Source organism: Aulonocara sp. 'chitande type north' Nkhata Bay, linkage group LG12 (genome assembly GCF_057382095.1).
Source record: "Aulonocara sp. 'chitande type north' Nkhata Bay isolate Kocher_YH1m ecotype deep benthic linkage group LG12, A_spYH_male_GT1.1, whole genome shotgun sequence".
In the NCBI taxonomy this organism is placed as follows: Eukaryota; Metazoa; Chordata; class Actinopteri; order Cichliformes; family Cichlidae; genus Aulonocara; species Aulonocara sp. 'chitande type north' Nkhata Bay.
The window spans coordinates 27901195-27920792 of NC_141355.1; the positions used below are offsets into that span (position 1 = coordinate 27901195).

The window sequence follows — 19598 nt, forward strand, 5'->3', positions numbered from 1 at the left end:
AGACAGGTCAGGGATAAAGTTGAGAAATTTAAAGCAGGCTTAGGCTACAAAAAGATTTCCCACGCCTTGAAAATCCCACGGAGCACTGTTCAAGCGATCATTCAGAAATGGAAGGAGTATGGCACAACTGTAAACCTACCGAGACAAGGCCGTCCACCTAAACTCACAGGCCGAACAAGGAGGGCGCTGATCAGAAATGCAGCCAAGAGGCCCATGGTGACTCTGGACGAGCTGCAGAGATCTACAGCTCAGGTGGGGGAATCTGTTCATAGGACAGCTGTTAGTCATGCACTGCACAAAGTTGGCCTTTATGGAAGAGTGGCAAGAAGAAAGCCATTGTTAACAGAAAACCATAAGTCCTGTTTGCAGTTTGCCACAAGCCATGTGGGGGGGACAGCAAACATGTGGAAGAAGGTGCTCTGGTCAGATGAGACCAAAATGGAACTTTTTGGCCAAAATGCAAAACGCTATGTGTGGCAAAAAACTAACACTGCACATCACTCTGAACACACCATCCCCACTGTCAAATATGGTGGTGGCAGCATCATGCTGTGGGGGTGCTTCTCTTCAGCAGGGACAGGGAAGCTGGTCAGAGTTGATGGGAAGATGGATGGAGCCAAATACAGGGCAATCTTGGAAGAAAACCTCTTGGAGTCTGCAAAAGACTTGAGACTGGGGCGGAGGTTCACCTTCCAGCAGGACAACGACCCTAAACATAAAGCCAGGGCAACAAGGGAGTAGTTTAAAACAAAACATATCCATGTGTTAGAATGGCCCCGTCAAAGTCCAGATCGAAATCCAATCAAGAATCTGTGGCAAGATCTGAAAACTGCTGTTCACAAACGCTGTCCATCTAATCTGACTGAGCTGGAGCTGTTTTGCAAAGAAGAATGGGCAAGAATTTCAGTCTCTAGATGTGCAAAGCTGGTAGAGACATGCCCTAAAAGACTGGCAGCTGTAATTGCAGCAAAAGGTCAAAGTATTGACTCAGGGGGCTGAATAATTACGCAGACCCCAATTTCCCCCCCAATTTTTCAGTTATTTATGTGTAAAAAAAAATGTTTGGAATCATATATGATTTTTGTTCCACTTCTCACGTGTACACCACTTTGTATTGGCCTTTCATGTGGAATTCCAATAAGATTGATTCATGTTTGTGGCTGTAATGTGACAACATGTGGAAAAGTTCAAGGGGGCCGAATACTTTTGCAAGCCACTGTATCTCTGAACGCTAACTGTATTTATTCAGTCTCAAGAACGCTGATAACACAGCATGGCAAGTGGACGTTAGATTTACAAAGCTTCAGGTCTTTACATGGCATTCCAGTAGTAGGGTACAGTACTGTGCAAAAGTCCTGAGCCACCCCTCATTTGTATTTGCTTTGAAAATGGGTGTCGAACTGCATTTTCATTACTATTTTTCATCTATTCAAGTAAATAAGTGAATCAAATGAGTGATGACTCAAGAGTTTTCCACTGTACTGTGCATTGAATAGTAAATGGAAAAAGTTGTCCATTTCACTCTTTGAGTGCAATCTTAGCAATAAAATGACTGGATTTGATTTTGAGCAAGGAAAATACATAAGTGCAAGTGTTAAACTGCTTTTTTATAATATTGGGTTTTTCTTTGTTTAATGTAAAAAAAAAAAAAAAAAAATTTAATCCTGTTTATTGTGAATAACCCATAATGTATCCATGTGGGTTTGCATGTGTCCAAAAACACTGAAAAAATCTCAGGGGGTGGAGTTTACAGTGCAAGGTCGGAGCTACCAAAAAGTGTTTTATAAATTACTGGGCTAAAGTAGATCACAGAAAACTCAGATCTACTTATCTAACAAAATATACTTTTTTGCCTTTGTTAATAACTGTTATAGACAGTGTTGTTGTTAATGTATGTTTGGGGGCGTTGAACCCCGGAACCTTCAGAGGTTTTTCAGGGTTCTCCCTGCCGGAATGTTATGTGTGGGACAGTTTCCTGTATGTGTGCGACTAGCTGTGGTTGTTTCTAAAAGTGGTCAGTAAACGTCCTAAAACTAGCACTTGAGTTTCCGAGCATTTTTATCCTGAGGTTATAACACCTTTTTGGCGACGAGGATAAAAGCCGAACGCGGACAGTTTTGAGTTTTTGCTACGGATTTTGCAGTCGGACTACCACTTCGCATCTATGGCTACGATCGGATCGCTCACGGAGTTTGCCGAGGGAGACGGCGACTGGATTGAATATGTCGAGAGGCTTGAACACTTTTTCTTGGCAAACGACATTTCGGACGAAGAAAAAAAAAAGGTCAGTTCTTCTCAGTGCGTGTGGAGCGAGGACCTACAAGTTGATACGTAACCTGACGACGCCTCGGAAGCCCGGGGACTTCAGTTTCAAAGAACTGGTGACGTTGGTGCAAAATCATCACTGCCCGAAACCCTCCGTGATTGTTCAGCGGTTCAAATTCCACACTCATTCACGCAAGCCGGGAGTTTCGGTGGCTGCGTATGTGACGGAGCTGAGACAGCTATCAGAGCACTGTGAGTTTGGAGGCGTGCTGGATGACATGCTCCGCGACAGGTTGGTGTGTGGTATAAATGATGATGGCATGCAGCGTCGGTTGTTGGGGGAGCCCACACTGGACTTTAAGAAAGCTTTGGAAATTGCTCAGGCAATAGAAACGGCAGCTAATAACACTAAAGACATTCGGAAAGCTAACAACAATATGCACTCAACCGAGGTGCATCATGTATCTCGGAGTGTGAGGGGCAAACTGAGGGAGCTTTTGGAGTGTTACCGGTGTGGGGGGGCACACTTTGCCAAGGACTGTGTTTTCAAAGACAGTACCTGCCATAACTGCAAGAAAAAGGGGCACTAAGGAGAAATCAAAGAAGGAATGGAAGACAAAACACAAACTAAACACTCATCACCTGCAGGGCATGGCGCCTGAGGAGGATGAGTGTGTTTTCAACATGTTTAATCTGGTTGGCTTTAATAAGTGCTGTGCGGAGCCCATCTATGCCACTATCCAGGTAAATGGGAAGGAGCTACGAATGGAGGTGGATACAGGGGCTTCAGCTTCGGTGATCAGCCAAGCCACCTACCACAGCTTGTGGCACTCGGGCGGGGCACCAGCCCTCCAAGCGACTGAGATAAGCCTTAGACAGTACACAGGTGAATGCATTCCCCTGCTTGGTGCTATAGAGGTGCATGCAGCATATCAGGGTCAAGAAGCTGCAGCAACACTGCTGGTGGTGAAAGGGGAGGGGCCTAGTCTGCTGGGTCGTGACCTTCTGCAGAAAATCCGCCTGAACTGGAGGGAAATCAGGTATGTAACGGTAATAGCAGAGTTACTGGGAAAGTATGCAGATGTGTTCAAGAATGAATTGGGCACTCTCCGGGGCACCACTGTGAAGCTGTGTGTGGACCCTTTTGCCCGGCCACGCTTTTTCAAACCACGCACTGTACCATACGCCATGAAGGCCAAGGTGGAAGCAGAGTTGGAGAGACTACAACAGATAGGGGTCATTGAGCCAATAGAGTTCTCGGACTGGGCAGCCCCGATCGTACCAGTGTTGAAAGAGGACGGAGGGGTGCGTATATGCGGTGATTACAAACTGACAGTGAACCAAGCCTCTCAGCTCGACGCCTACCCTCTGCCTCGAGTGGATGACCTTTTTGCCACACTGGCGGGTGGTCGGACATTCACAAAGTTGGATATGAGTCATGCTTACCAGCAGTTGCTGCTGGATGAGGAATCAAAAAAATATGTGACAATAAACACACACAAGGGGCTGTTCAAGTACAACCGCCTGGTGTTTGGCGTTGCATCCAGTCTGGCTATCTTTCAGCGCACTATGGACAATCTTCTGCAAAACATTCCTGGTGTTGCTGTTTACTTGGATGACATTTTAGTTACAGGTAAAACAGAAGAGGAGCATCTGCGTAACCTTGAGCAGGTGTTGAAGAAGCTCTCAGAAGCTGGGTTGCGTTTGAAGCGCAGTAAGTGTGTTTTCCAAGCCCCTAGCGTGACATACCTGGGTCATCGCATTTCTGCACAGGGCCTGTCCCCACTGGAAGAGAAAGTGAGGGCAGTAAAAGAAGCCCCGAGTCCAAAGAATGTAGCTGAACTAAGATCATTCTTGGGCTTAGTGAACTATTATGGGAAGTTTTTGCCTGACCTCTCCAGCATGCTTGCTCCCCTGTACGGGCTGCTGCACAAAGACAGTCAGTGGAGGTGGTCCCAAGCACAGGAGAAGGCCTTCAGACAGGTAAAAGAACTGTTACAATCGGCACCACTCCTGGTGCATTTTGATCCGGAGAAGGAGGTGGTCCTGTCCTGTGATGCCTCCCCGTATGGCATAGGAGCTGTTCTTTCCCATCGTATGGAAGAGGGGGAAGAGAAACCGGTCGGATATGCGTCACGCACGCTCACAGCAGCAGAAAAGGGCTATTCACAGCTTGAGAAGGAAGGCTTAGCAATAGTTTTTGCTGTGAAACGTTTTCATCAGTACCTGTATGGCCGCCCATTTACTGTTGTTACAGACCATAAGCCCCTCCTGAGTCTCTTTAGTGAAACAAAAGGCATCCCACCCATGGCTTCAGCCCGGGTTCAGCGCTGGGCATTAACACTGTCGGCATACCAGTATCGCATTGTTTATAAGGCGGGACCTGAAAATGCGAATGCAGATGCTTTCAGCCGCCTCCCCCTCCCGGAAGTCCCCGACCAGTCGAACTTGCCCCCAGAAACTGTGTTTTTGCTGGACAAGCTGGCGAACTCTCCGGTCTGTGCTAAAAACATCAAAGCATGGACTGAACGGGATCCAGAGTTATCTCGGGTTAAACAGTGGCTGTTGCAGGGCTGGCCAGCAACAGTGGAGCAAGATCAGCTCAAACCGTATGCCAAGCGTCAGCAGGAGCTCAGTGTTCAAGATGGCTGCATCCTGTGGGGTTCCCGAGTCATTATTCCGCCTCCAGGTCGGTCACAGATCATTGAAGTGTTGCATGAGGCTCATCCAGGGATTTCTCGGATGAAAAGTCTGGCAAGGTCATTCGTGTGGTGGCCGGGAATGGACAGTGCCTTGGAAGACAAGGTAAAAGCCTGTTCTCAATGTCAGTCAAACCAAAAAATGCCACCACCTGCCCCACTCCACCCATGGGAGTGGCCTGGCCGTCCATGGTCCAGGCTTCATCTAGATTTTGCCAGCCCCTTTTTGGGCCACATGTTCCTGGTGTTGGTGGATGCGCATTCAAAATGGCTGGATGCCCACATAATGCCGACCATCACAGCCCCAGTCGTCGCAGACACACTCCGGAGAATCTTTGCAACACATGGATTACCAGAGGCAGTGGTCACGGACAATGGGCCCACGTTCACAAGTGGGGTTTTCCAAGAATTTATGGAGAGAAATGGTATCCGACATATCTGCACAGCACCCTACCACCCTGCCTCCAATGGCTTAGCGGAGCGCGCCGTGGAGACGCTGAAAGACGGTCTAAAAAAAATGCCAGGTCTTTCCATAGAAAAGAGGCTCTGCCGTTTCCTGTTTCAGTATCGCATCACGCCTCATACAACCACAAGCTTGTCCCCAGCGGAGTTGCTGATGGGGAGGAAGCCCAGATCTCATCTGGACCTTCTTCGCCCAGATGTGGGAGCCAGAGTCGCCCAGTCACAAGGTGGGCAGAAGGTGAGACATGATCTACATGCCAGAGGCTGTGTTTTCAGGCAGGGAGACCGTGTGTATATCAAAAACTTTACGGGTGGCTCACGGTGGCTGCCTGGCGTCATTCACCACAGTTCAGGGCCAGTATCTTTTGTGGTGGAGTTGTTGGATGGCAGACAAGTTCGCAGGCACAAGGATCATGTGAGAGCCCGCACGGATGGAGCTGAGAAGAGGGCTCAGAGTGGTTCGCACGCACATGGTGGAGACAGGGCTGTGGACATTGTGGGGCCTCAGAGTGGTTCACCCGAAGGGGAAGTCGTGTCAGCAGCCCCTGAGATCGGGATTGGTTCTTCAGTATCACCAGAAGGGCTGGTGGAGCAATCTAAGTCACCTGAGCCGAACCCGGTCACAGGAGCTCAGCAGGCTCCTAGCCTAGAGAACCCAGCAGCAGGACTGAGAAGGTCAAAGAGGCAGCACAAGCCCCCTGATAGACTGAATTGTTAAAATAATGTGGTGTTGAATTCTCCCTCTCTTTTTGTACTTATGCATAATTGCTATGTTGTGGGTTTTTGCTTAAGGGGGGGGAAGTGTTATAGACAGTGTTGTTGTTAATGTATGTTTGGGGGCGTTGAACCCCGGAACCTTCAGAGGTTTTTCAGGGTTCTCCCTGCTGGAATGTTATGTGTGGGACAGTTTCCTGTATGTGTGCGACTAGCTGTGGTTGTTTCTAAAAGTGGTCAGTAAACGTCCTAAAACTAGCACTTGAGTTTCCGAGCATTTTTATCCTGAGGTTATAACAATAACCATCATGAAAATGACTACCATCTTGAATTTTATCAAGAAAGTGATTATAAAAGAATGTATGTACCAACTTTGGGCATCCATCTCTGTGAACCATTTCCTTGTAATCTTAAGTTATCTGCTGCACTAAGAATCACCTTTCTTTTGATTTTCATTTGGCGTTTGAACAGGTCATCTTGACCATGTCTAAATGCACTTGGTTGTTATTCTCCGCGGGAGTTTGCTTCATTCATCCTGGCCGCTGTTTACATCCCGCCAGACGCAGATGCGCAGGCAGCTCAGTGCGCACTCGCGGAGCAGATACTGCACATGGAGCGGACATTCCCGGACTCTCTCATCATTGCTCTTGGGGACTTTAACAAAGCCAATCTGAGCCATGAGCTTCCCAAATACAAGCAGTATATTAAATGCCCGACCAGAGAGGAGAGGACATTAGACCACTGTTACAGCACGATCAGCGGGGCCTATCGCGCGGTGCTCCGCGCTTCACTCGGACTTTCTGACCACGTCATGATCCACCTAATCCCCGCGTACAGACAGAGGCTGAAGCTCTCCAAACCTGTCGTGAGGACTAAAAAACTGGAGCAACGAGGCTGTGGAGGAGCTTCGCACGTGTTTGGAGTCTACAGACTGGGACACAATGAAGGCTGCTTCTAACAGCTTGGACGAGTTTACGGACACTGTCACCTCCTATATCCACTTCTGTGAGGACAGCATTGTGCCATCACGCACCAGGGTGAGTTATAACAATGACAAACCCTGGTTTACTCCTAAACTCAAAAAGCTGTGGCTGGAAAAGAGAAAGGCGTTCAGAAGCGGAGACAGGGACTGCTACAGAGAGGCCAAGTACAGGTTCACTAAAGAAGTGGACATTGCTAAACATCAGCACTCTGAGAAGATGCAGCAGCAGATCTCAGAGAATGACTCGGCCTCTGTGTGGAAAGGTTTTAGGAATATTACAAACTACAAGCCTAAAACCCCCCACTCCACTGATGACTTGCTCTTAGCCAACACCCTTAACGACTTCTACTGCCGTTTTGACGAGCCATCAGGCAGCCTTCACACCTCCAACGGCCCCAACAATAGAGGCACTTTGGACACTAATTCCCCCACCTCTCCCCCCTCCATAGAGCCATCACCACCTTCAAACTGTTCACCTACAACACCCCCCTCCTCACCCCACACAAAAGAGGATTTCACACCACCTCCTCCCACCACAACTCTTCATATTCATGAAGCAGATGTGAGGAAGCAGTTTAAGAACCTGAATGCTCGGAAAGCTCCCGGCCCAGACGGTGTGTCTCCTGCCACCCTCAGACACTGTGCAAACGAGCTGGCCCCAGTGTTTTCTGGCATTTTCAACTCCTCACTGCAGGCATGTCATGTGCCTGCCTGCTTCAAGTCCTCCACCATAATCCCTGTCCCCAAGAAACCTAGGATCACTGGACTAAATGACTACAGACCCGTGGCTCTGACATCTGTGGTCATGAAGTCTTTTGAGCGCCTAGTTCTCTCCCATCTCAGGACCCTCACGGCCCCCCTCCTGGACCCCCTGCAGTTTGCATATAGAGCCAACAGGTCTGTAGACGACGCCATCAACATGGCCCTACACTTCATCCTGCAGCATCTGGACTCCCCAGGAACCTACGCCAGGATCCTGTTTGTGGACTTCAGCTCTGCCTTCAACACCATCCTTCCAGACCATCTCCGAGACAAGCTTTCCCAGATGAATGTGCCTGATCCCATCTGCCGGTGGATCACTGACTTCCTGACGGACAGGAAGCAGCATGTGAGGCTGGGAAAGAATGTCTCGGACTCCCGGACCATCAGCACCGGCTCCCCTCAGGGCTGTGTTCTTTCTCCTCTGCTCTTCTCCCTGTACACCAACTGCTGCACCTCCACCCACCAGTCTGTCAAGCTAATCAAGTTTGCAGATGACACCACCGTTATTGGGCTCATCTCTGACGGGGATGAGTCTGCCTACAGGAGGGAGGTTGAACGTCTGGTGTCCTGGTGCAGCCACAACAACCTGGTGCTGAATGCCCAGAAGACAGTGGAGATTATTGTGGACTTCAGGAAGCACACAGCCCCACTCCCCCCCATCATCCTTACTGACACCCCCATCACCTCTGTGGACTCATTCCGCTTCCTGGGTACCACCATCACCCAGGACCTGAAGTGGGAGCCCACCATCACCTCCGTCATCAAGAAAGCCCAGCAGAGGATGTACTTCCTGAGGCAGCTGAAGAAATTCAACCTGCCAACACGGACGATGATGCAGTTCTACACTGCAATCATCGAGTCCATCCTCACCTCCTCCATCACCGTGTGGTACGCTGGAGCCACTATCAGGGACAAACAGAGACTGCAGCGTGTTGTGCGCTCTGCTGAGAAGGTGGTTGGCTGCAGACTCCCATCTCTGCAGGACCTCTACACCTCCAGGACATTGCGGCGTGCAGCTCGGATCTCAGCTGACCCTTCTCACCCTGGACACAGTCTGTTTGACCTGCTCCCCTCAGGCAGGAGGCTCCGGTCCATTCGCACCAGAACCTCTCGCCATAAGAACAGTTTCTTCCCTTCTGCTGTTGGACACATGAACAATAACCGTATGACTGTTCCCACCACTAACACATGACCCTACGCTGTGTCACTGCATCATTCCATATTTGGCACTGATCACCACCTGCACTCATGTATATATCTTTCAACGTAGCACTCTTAATTCTTATCCCTACTTTTATTTTTTCATGTCTATTTAAGTGCTATTTATGACACTATGTTTGCACTGAAGCACCGCAGCAATTTCCTAATGTCGTAAACCTGCTCAACATTTGGCAATAAACCCCTTTCTGATTCTGATTTGTTGCCATGTGAACAGATGTACCCAACAAAGTGTCAGGTAAGTGTAGTCACTGTAATCTCTGTATCTTACAGCTGTAAAACAGAAATGCCACCATGTCGCATTTGCCAACTTTGTTCTTTGTGATGAACAAAGACAAACATCAGATACACAAACTAACCACACCATTTTTTTTTTTTTTTTTGGTTGGGTTTATTTTAAAAAATGGGTCAAATATACAGTTGATATATATTTAATATAATTTAGATGCTGAAAGGGATGCAAACACAATGACAGATTTTCAAAGGTGGTTTTCGTTGACTGTAGAAGGGATGATGGGTTAAACTGGAATGTTTACAGTGCTGAGTTAAAAAAACAAAAAACGGGATGAACAGTATTGAGAACACATGACATTCATCTACTGGACATTAAAAAAATAAAACATGGATTTGGGGGGGTGAGTGGGGGCATTTCTGGAGTAGATGTTAAAGATTAAAAGACCCCTGAGGTACATGGGGATTTTCTCTTGCATTATCTCGATTCCTGCAAATATCAGCCATGAAGCAACAGAAATATGCGGTAGCCCTGTTTATTTTTTCTAACATAGCATGTTTTCCCAGGATCTTGGGCAGTCATTGGCTATTTTTTACTTCAATCTATGACCAGGTGAAAACACCGAAAGCCATCCATCCAAGCTTCTGATCGCTCCCTAGCTACAAACATGAAGGTGTGAAGCACGGGGCATCTCTCAGATATTGCACTACACAATCACACCCTGAGCTCTGGAGAGGAAAAACAACAACAACAACAACAACAATTAAAAAGGGGAAAAGCAACAGCAGCTTTCTGGCAAAAGGCACAGTCATTCTCCCTTAAAGGGAAATCAGCAAAGAGAGGGGACTGGTATATTTTTAAAAATAGTTACTGTTACCGTTGCTTTCGTTTAGCAGAAGAGAAACAGAGGTGTTGATGGAGAAGGTGATTTGTTTTGACTTTGAGCAACATAAAAGTTAGGAAGACCAACCGTACTTTTGCCAAAAACATTCTTGTTTTTGTTCCCCTTGAAAGATGTCAGTCTTTATCATGATGATTACATTAAAGAGAACTACACAACCATTGTAACAAATATTCCTTTGGTAGACAAAGCTGACTTGTTATTAGAGGAGTAATGACGACGATCTCGCTCTGATCGTGACAAGGAGGGAGTCAAGTTGCATTTTTCTTTTTCTCTTATTTAAAAAAACAGGAAAGAAACCTCTCCAGCAAACTGCAATAATTAAGAGGACAGCGAGACAAACAGAATCATATCTAAACCATATATTAAGCACAGATTTACTGCAAGTAAACCTAAAATCATCTGCTAAAGTTAGTGTTAAAGCAAGGTTAGAAGACAGACAAGTCCTACAACACCATTCCCCAAGAAATCCTGCTGCTAGTGGCACTGAAGCTTCAATTATTAAAATAAAAATAAAGTAAAAATTACAGGAAACATGAAATTTCATGTTTGGCGTGTGAAAAACGAGAACACCATAAAGTCTGGGGTAAAAATCAGCTGTTTAGATGCCCTTTGAAGAAACTCAATGTGGTGGAATGAGATTTTTTTTTTTAAGTCCGCTCACAGCAATAAAATTTACACCTGAGTTGACACCTGGCATAGTCAGTGCACTTTCAACTGGTGGGATAAACCTTACAAAAGCTATGATGACAAACTCACAAGGCACCTTATGTTATCGATTAAATCCAGTTTAAGTGCACAAAAACATGAAGCTGGAGGACAGAGGAACAGCGTCCGATCACTGGTGTCTAACATCTTGTGACACTTTCAAAGCTTTGCTGATTGAAACCAAACTTCTTCTATGATATAAACATACAAATTCTATTACAAATAACATATAGTGTAAAAAAAAAAGACATTAACTTCACAGCCATTCCTTGGTTTTTAGCTGCTGTGGTGAAGTCACACAGAAAATACGAAAAAAAAAAAAAATTAATGCTGTGAGTGTAAAAAATACAGATAAGAACATGACGCTCCTCCCCCAAATCAGGAAAGCACATGTTAATATTAACTGAGCCACCTCAGTTTTTCCGGAGCATTAAGGGTTTAATGCTGGATTAACAGCCCGATGCAAAACTGATTGGAAAAAGGTTGAGACTCCAGACAACGTGAAGGATAAATCAATCAGACTTGTGTTAAATGCCCGACTTTGACTCAATAACTACTTTGTTTTGGTCTGCACATAAAGTTCCCCCCCTGTTGTGCTCTTTGAAGTGAAGCCATTCAAGTTTATGTCTTTGTTTTTTTTGACATACAAGTGCAAAATTCACATTGGAGTGCCAAGTCTTATTTTGGTAAATCGTTTCATGCCACAAAATCAGTAAAATGCAGTGAAGGTATTGCTGAAAAAACATAAAGAGACCGCTTAAATCACACATTACTCTATGCAGAAAAACTAAGAAGACCCTTATTGTTTCCATAGTAATTAAGAAAGTAAGAAGCAAATTAAACACACTTAACTGATCGTCTGCAAGTGTGAGCACCTCCATAGCACCTTTAACATTTCTTAATGTTAAAGTCCATGACAGAACAAGTATGAATTGTTTGGAAGGAGACAACCTCTTCTCTCTAAAGGGAACATGTCAGCACACAGATTAGGTTTGCAAAGGAGCATCTGAGCAAACCACAAGACTTGTGGATCAAAAGATGCCACAGTCAGTGCCACATTTGATGAAAGCCAAACACAGCACGCCTGCACAAAGCTGTCACGCCAACGTTCAAGCATCGACTGAGTCGACCGGGAACTCCTTTCTATACCAAAGTATTCTAGAGCCAAATGTAAGGCCACTGTGTGAAGGCTAAAGCTTGACTGAAACTGGATCGTGCAACAGGTCGACGATCCCAACCACAGCAGCCTGAAATACTGCAGTGGGTCCTGAACAGAGCCCATATGGAAAAGAGATAGTAAAAACGTATATGATTTACTCATGAAAGTGGCCACTTTCTTATTTCTTTCATATATTGTTTTAGTAAGTATCATTATATCATTATTATTATATAATTTTTCAAGGGATCTTATATCTGTTTTCACTCTTGTATGCTTTTCATACAAGTTTCACACAAGACAGATACAACCTTTATAAGATTTATATATATCTTTTCCATATGGGAGGTGTGCACAATGAATGGCCACAAAAGAAGAGTGGGATAAAAACTGCTCCTCAACTGTGAGAGAAACTGATCCAGCAAACAATCACTCAGAGTTATTGCTGTTAAAGGTTGTTTTATGAGCTCTTAAATGCCTGCGACCTGTAAACCTGTGACAATGGAGGAAAACGTTTACACGTCACATCTTATAGCATATAAACCAGAGCAGAAGTACAATTTTCTGTCGTTCATTCAGTTGAAACTTCAAACTCTTAAAAAGTGCTTGTAATAATATCCACAGACCATCTAAACCCACCGTTCACGGCTGCAGGATGGCGACATATTAAAATTCTCTTGTTACTTTATCACTCCAGCTTCTCTGATTTTGTGGCAGAAATGATTTCTGTGGTGCTTTGTTGTTATATAAGTAATTATAATTATAAGTAATAATTTACTCTCTTGTAAAATAGTTTATTTTTAAAATACTTGACTATATTACAAGTAAATAATATCTTTTAAGGCATTCAGCAGCTGGATTGTAGCTGCAGCTGCTTTGGGTACAATTAAAGAGCCGGAACCTCGTCTGTCCTTTTTATTTAGTAAATCTGAAAGGGCAGATATTCCAGCTGACACTCAAAGTGACCCTGACCTACCCATAAGTTGAGTATAACTGCCTTAGGTGATCAAAATTCAACATAACACCACACACTTGCTTTATTCTCGCATAAACGGTCACATCCAGATGCACAACTCAAACTTAGATTTAGGGTAAAAATTAAAGAGCGGTGATGAAAATCTGATTCTGAATCCATTCTTCTCTGTAAGTTTGAAGGAGTGGAAGCGGTGCTCAATCCATTTTTAGCAAAATGTAACAAAAGTTTCCCCTTTTTGACTGTAAAAAAAAATAAAAATCATTATTATTTTTCTACAAAAGTATCTGTGCATAGAAAAAATACACATTGCTTTCAAAGTGCACTGAAGATATACTTCAATACATAATAAAGCACAAGTGGGAGAATATCTAATGTAATAATGCTCTAAAATTAGCGCTCTTTGTCTGTGTACAAAAAAAGAAAGAAAGGTGAGAGTTTGCTCCACACTGGAAACTTTGTGTGGAGAGTAAATGTCTTTTAAATATTTTAAATTAACCAATTTTGCAGGGAGTGCCTTCCCATCAGTTCTGGTTAAGTGCCAAAGAAATGAAAACAAGTGCACCTCTATAAAAATGACCAGAATAGAAATATAGAAAACTATTTTCTGCCTGGGCTTTAGGTCAATAGTCATTTGACTCTCCCACTCTCACAGAGAACCTCAACATTAATAATCAGCACTGTTATAAAGCTCCGAAAATACATTCACTGTGGACAGTCTGGGTGGAGGATGTGAGGGTCTGACACTGGTAAACACACACACGCACAAAGTGAGTGTTTGTGTGTGTTTCCACATACACAGTGGTATGCATTCATCAGACAAAGACTTCTTCACTCAAGTTCATGAGTCTGCTGCAATCAGGTTATATACCTGTGGGAGGGGAGCGACAAGCAAACACAAGTGTGTTTGTGTGTGTCTGAGTGTGTCAGCTTCACAGGTGTCTGCTGTCGTTCAGAGGTGTTGCAGGTGTTTGACTCAGCGGGGTCAGAGCAACATGTACTGGTTGTCTATTGCCCGCTTGCGACTGCGGTCAGGTTCCAGCTCATAGTCTGAGTCCCGCTGAGGGATGATGGGAGCGTGGGTGCTGGGGTGGCGTAGCAGATTCCTCCTTCCTACCGACTCGCTCCGACGGAGTGGAGGCGGGGCTGACAGCGTGGGCTCGGGGACCATGCCGGTGCGGGTAAAAGAATGGATTCCAGACTGGGAAAAGGAGCTGGAAGTGGAAAAGCTGGTGCTGGCCGTGGTGTTGGTGGAGCAGGAGGAAGGGGGCTGGCTGGAGCTGCGAGCCAGGCTGCAGTGAGCCAAGCTGGGCTCAGAGCTCCAGCGATGGAGGGAGAACGGGACGAGGAAAGCGCCTGAGAGCTGACCTGAGGGAAACAAGAGGAAATAAATCAGCAAACATGAGCTGTAGAAGTTGATTATATAAAAACTAAAAACCTCTTTATTCAGTCTGAATTTCAGATGTGCACTGATTCGCGGAGGTACTACAAACTGCAGTGGAGCACAACCACAAACTACTGGAGAAGCTGCTCCTTTAATTTGTATAAGTACGGGTGTACTGCCTTTAAACGTGTGTGCATCACACTACTAATTCAGCGATAACACCGTTGGTACACATTATTATTTGAATGAGGTCCAAATCCACGAGTCTCACCCTGTGAAGGCGGGGTGGAACCCGCCACTACGAAGCGGGACAGAGTGACAGCACCGGCGGCTCCACACTCCAGTGGGATAGGGAAGAGTCTGAAATGACTGAGCATGTCCATAACAGATGGGAAGCGCAGGTGCTGCACCCTGCACTGACCCCATTCTGTCAAAGAGAGGCGCAGGTGCTGCAGAGAGGAAAGAGGGAAAAAAGATGAGGAAACAGACGTTTCACGTTGGCTGAAGTGAATTCTTTTCCTAACCACAGTGCTCAGTGTGCACACTTGTTTATCTATGCTTGTGTAATGCTTCCTGTGTCTGCACAATTTTCACGTTTCCAGATGGAAAAAAACAAAACAACTTGGGTTTCAAAAGACAATCCTCAACTGCAACCACAACTGTACCCACATACTGATCCGTACCTTTGCTTTTCCCTGGTAGTTGAAGGTGAGGACGTAGTCGCCCCTGCGTGTCTCACTCTGTCGGACCAGAAACACCCCGTGTCCCTCTGGCCCGGAGCACTGAACCAGGTGGGCCGCCTTGACGCGAGAGATGGGTCCGTGGAACCAGGGGTAGGAGAACAGGAAGTGATCTGTCTTCTGGATTACCTGCTCTGGCAGGGTGAAGGTGACAGGAGCTGTAGGGATGATCAAAGACGGCGAATGTGTTTGTTTCTGTCCGAATGTGCAAAACTGGCTGAAATAATCAATACTGTGTAAACTGTAATGGTTCCGTGTTCACTGTGAAACACTGGTTCTGTGTTCAGCCAACCTGCTTGTCTGTTTTTATCTTTGAGCTGCTGAAGAGAGCAAATAAGCTCTAAAAACACACCAGAAACCCAGTGACCACCCAGTTAAAGACAGAGGAGTGCTTATAGCAGACGAACAGGAGTATGTTGTTGTAGAGACTAAAAGCAGAGCTAAAGGAGAGCAAAACAGAAATAAACTAAATGTTTGCACTTCCTCTCGTGTAGTTACTTTATCTCTGGGTACCCACGTGTGAACGAACAGGATAAAACAAAACCTCAGAAATAAAAAAATAACAGTTTTGAACTGAAATACACAGCAACACTCTGATTATCAGAGGATGTGTCGCCGAGGTAACGTCCCCTCATCCCAGTACTCACGCTGACTCTGACTTTCTGGCTCTGAGCTCCCTCTGTGATTGGCTGGGGCAGAAGTGTCAGGCGGGGAAGGGAGGGGCTCCAGATCCACGCTGACTGACCTGAAAGACAAGAGCAGACTCAGATTATACACACACGAATGTTATTCTGTCTGTAGACTTTGCTTGGGATTATTTCACCACGCCTTAGTCACATTTAGGTTGGACCACAGTTCCAATAGCACGGATTCAGCCCTGGGTGTACATAACCACGGTGATGAAAAGCTGCTAAGACGCTTCATTGTTACTGCATAGATGTCTTTGTGAGAATTTAGTCTGGTCTTTGATTTATTTACTTGTCACAAAAGGGATTATTTGAACCCTCTTTGGTAGTCTTAGCCTTTAGACTTAGACTTAGTTCCTCCTACGCCGAGCGGCGCATCGGGCAGCTAGTGATCTCCATCGATGTCGGTCAGCAGCGACTGCTTCAGCTTCGTCCCAGGCAATGTCGACAGTTCTCAGATCGTCCATAAATGTTCGACGCCATGTGGTCTTTGGTCGGCCTTGCTTTCGCTTGCCAGTGCGTGGACGCCATGTCATGGCAATCTTAGCTGGGCGATGAGGGGGTAGGCGTAAAATATGTCCCGCAAAGCGAAAGCGCCTTTCTGCAACAACATCGGCTAATGGGCGGGTGCCTGCTCTTTGTAGGACCTCCTCATTTGTTATTCGGTCCCGGTAGGAAATTCTCAGGATTCGCCGCAAGCCACGTTGTTGAAGCACGTTCAGGTGTTGAATAATTGCACTTGTTGAGCGCCAGGTTTCACTAGCGTAAAGTGCAGTAGGGAAGACTATAGAGTTCAGTAGTCTGATCTTGACCCTTACATTCAGGGAGGTCGAGTTCCAAATAGGTTGGAGACGTCGCAGGACACCAACTGCCTTCCCTACTCTGGCGTCGACATCCCGATCAGAGACCCCGTCATTCGAGATGATGCTGCCAAGATATGTAAAATTCTCCACCTCTTCAGCACGTTGTTGGTTGATCATGACAGGAATGCGGGCACGTGCATAGCCAACTCGGAGTACCTTGGTTTTTTTGGCGCTGATTCTTAATCCAACTTTCGTTGCCTCCCTCTGCAGGGCCGCGGTCAACTTTTGGAGGTCTTCCTGAGTCGAGCCCAGCAGGGCGATGTCATCTGCGAAGTCCAAGTCAGTGAGATTACGCGCTTCGTGCCAGGGCACACCGATGTCAGCTTGGTCAACTGATCGTCGCATGATGAAGTCAATTACCAACAGGAAGAGGAAAGGGGATAGCACGCATCCTTGTCGGACGCCAGTATTGATCTTGAAGAAGGCTGTGCAGCCGTCATCCGTCCGGACGCAGCAACGGGAGTTGGAGTAGAGACAACGAAAGGCATCTACAAACTGCTGAGGGACTCCATAGTGGCGTAGGATAGCCCATAGAGTCGGCCGGTGGACGCTGTCAAAAGCCTTCTCGAAGTCAATGAAATTAATAGAAATCTTCTTTTGGTATTCCAATGTTTGTTCAATGATCATGCGGAGGGTGAAGATTTGCTCGACGCATGACCGGCCACTCCGAAACCCAGCCTGCTCTTCTCGCAATCGTTCGTTCACAGCGTGTCGTAGCCGATTCAAAAGAGCGAGGCAAAACACTTTCCCGGGTACCGACAGCAACGTGATGCCCCGCCAGTTGTTACAGTCACCCAAATCACCTTTTTTTGGAAGTTTGATAATGGTGCCTTTTGTCCAATCATCGGGTACATGTGATGTTGACCAGCAGGCGTTTAGGAGTCTTGTAAGGGCGGCTTCAAGATGGGGTCCACCATTCTTCAGCATTTCGGCGAGGATTTCGTCCAGGCCTGCGGCCTTTCCACTCTTGAGGAGTCGGATCGCTGTCTTGACTTCAGTGATGCTGATTTGTCCGATATCGACAGGAAGAAGATCCATGGAAGGTGCCAGGTCTTCGGCCTCGAACCGTTGGGGTGGCTCAGGTTGGTTCAGAGTATCACGGAAGTGTTCAACCCATCGTTGTTCTTGTTCAGCTGCAGTAAGGAGGACACGTCCATTTTTGTCTCGGATTGGAACACCGCGGCCACCACGAGCCCCAGTTAGATCTCGTACAATGCGATATAAGGTTCGGGTGTCGTTCCGATCGGCTGCTTCTTGGGCTTCGATGCCTTTAGCTTCGATCCATTCACGCCTGTCACGCCGGCAGCTGCGTTTGACCTGTCGGGCAAGGTCTTGGTAGGTGGCCATGGCCCTCTCACGCTGGTCTGCAGAAGCATGTGGGTCAAAGGCCACCTGGTCCCGAACTGACTTTGCCAAGCGACGTTGATCTATAAGTTCCCATGAACGGTCGGAGATCCAGCGCTCCTTAAAGCCGCCCCGTCGGCGACCAATCTTCGATTCTGCTGCACCGACCACAGCCTCTTTTAGCTCATCCCAGGGTGTATCTGGATTTTTGTTGTTATTTCCTTCCGCAGCAAGGAGCTGGAAGCGGTTTCTCAATTCGAGTTGAAATTCTGCTGCCGTATTTGCATCTTTTAGGCGTTGAATGTTAAAAGGACTTGGCCGCTGCAGTCGTGGTTGGAGGCGCTTCAGGTGAAGTTTACATTTGGCAATTAGCAGGCAGTGATCCGAGTCAATGTCGGCTCCACGCCACACTCTAACATCGCTAATGGTGGATGCCCAGCGGGATGATATGCAGATGTAGTCGATCTCGCTTGTATATCTGCCACCGGGGGCCTTCCACGTCGCCTTGTGTATCCGCTTGTGGCCGAAGAAGGTGTTCTTGATGGTCAGCAGGTTTGCCGCACAGAACGAGATCAGCCGCCTACCGTTTTCATTTGTCATTGCTGCGATTCCAAACGGGCCGATAGTCGATTCCAGGCCATCCCGGTTACTGCTTATTTGCGCGTTGAAATCTCCGCCCACGATCAGCAAATCATGACGCGGGGAGTTGTCAATGGCATCCTGGAGCATCGCATAGAACCCATCCTTGTCAGTATCGTCAGCCTCTTCTGTTGGAGCATATACTTGAAGAATTGTGACTTTCACATGCCTAGCTTGGAAACGAGCTAAGGTTAGGCGGTCTGAAATGGGCTTCCAGGCCAGCAATGATGTTGTTGCACGTCGCGAGAGGATGAAGCCCACGCCACGTGCATGGTCTTGGGCATGGCCAGAGTAGAGCACCATCTTTCCATCACTAACCATCTTCCCACTTCCTGCCCATCGCATTTCTGAGATGCCCAAGATGTCCATACGGTACGAGTCAAATTCATATAGAAGCTGGGCCAATAGTCTCTGCCATTGCCGGTCCCAAGCCCGGATGAGAAAGGAGGAGGGTTGGGCGTGGGGCTAGCAACCCCACCCTGTAAAAACTCCAATTGCTACGGAAACAGCAAGTGAATCTCAGTATCGACTGAATCAGGGCGAAGATGATGATCGGCAACCCTTAATGACGACAGTGGAGAAAAGCCCTCGGGTCGTCCACTGCCCGATGCGTCGACCAATTTTCGACCCAAAAGAAGAGTCTTAGCCTTTACTTGCTAGCTATTAAAAATAGCTAATTTAATACTATACTTCTATAATATTACTCTATATTTGTGACTGAGATGCAAATTGTTTTGCAAATTGTCATTTGTTTTTTGAGATTTCTCTTGTAACCAAACAGCTGTTTGTCATAATGGATGCGATATAATCACATATTGCTATGGAAAAATGTGTATTCCCCGACTGGTTGGCAGTGTTTCCTGGAGGTTT

At 46.6% G+C, this 19598-nt stretch overlaps 1 protein-coding gene across 3 annotated transcripts in view; it reads right to left on the reverse strand.

Moving 5' to 3' along the window:
- Window positions 1-10496: 10496 nt before the first annotated feature.
- Window positions 10497-19598, reverse strand: part of sh2b3 (SH2B adaptor protein 3) — a 72581-nt gene continuing 63479 nt past the window's right edge. For all 3 annotated transcript variants that reach the window (XM_086314795.1, XM_086314793.1, XM_086314794.1), the window contains exons 5-8: window positions 15844-15941; window positions 15140-15354; window positions 14728-14905; window positions 10497-14440 (exon numbers count right to left, since the gene is read on the reverse strand). In XM_086314795.1, coding sequence (XP_086170921.1) covers window positions 14058-14440; window positions 14728-14905; window positions 15140-15354; window positions 15844-15941 — 874 coding nt within the window. In that variant the 3' untranslated portion in view covers window positions 10497-14057. The remainder of the gene's footprint in view (window positions 14441-14727; window positions 14906-15139; window positions 15355-15843; window positions 15942-19598) is intronic.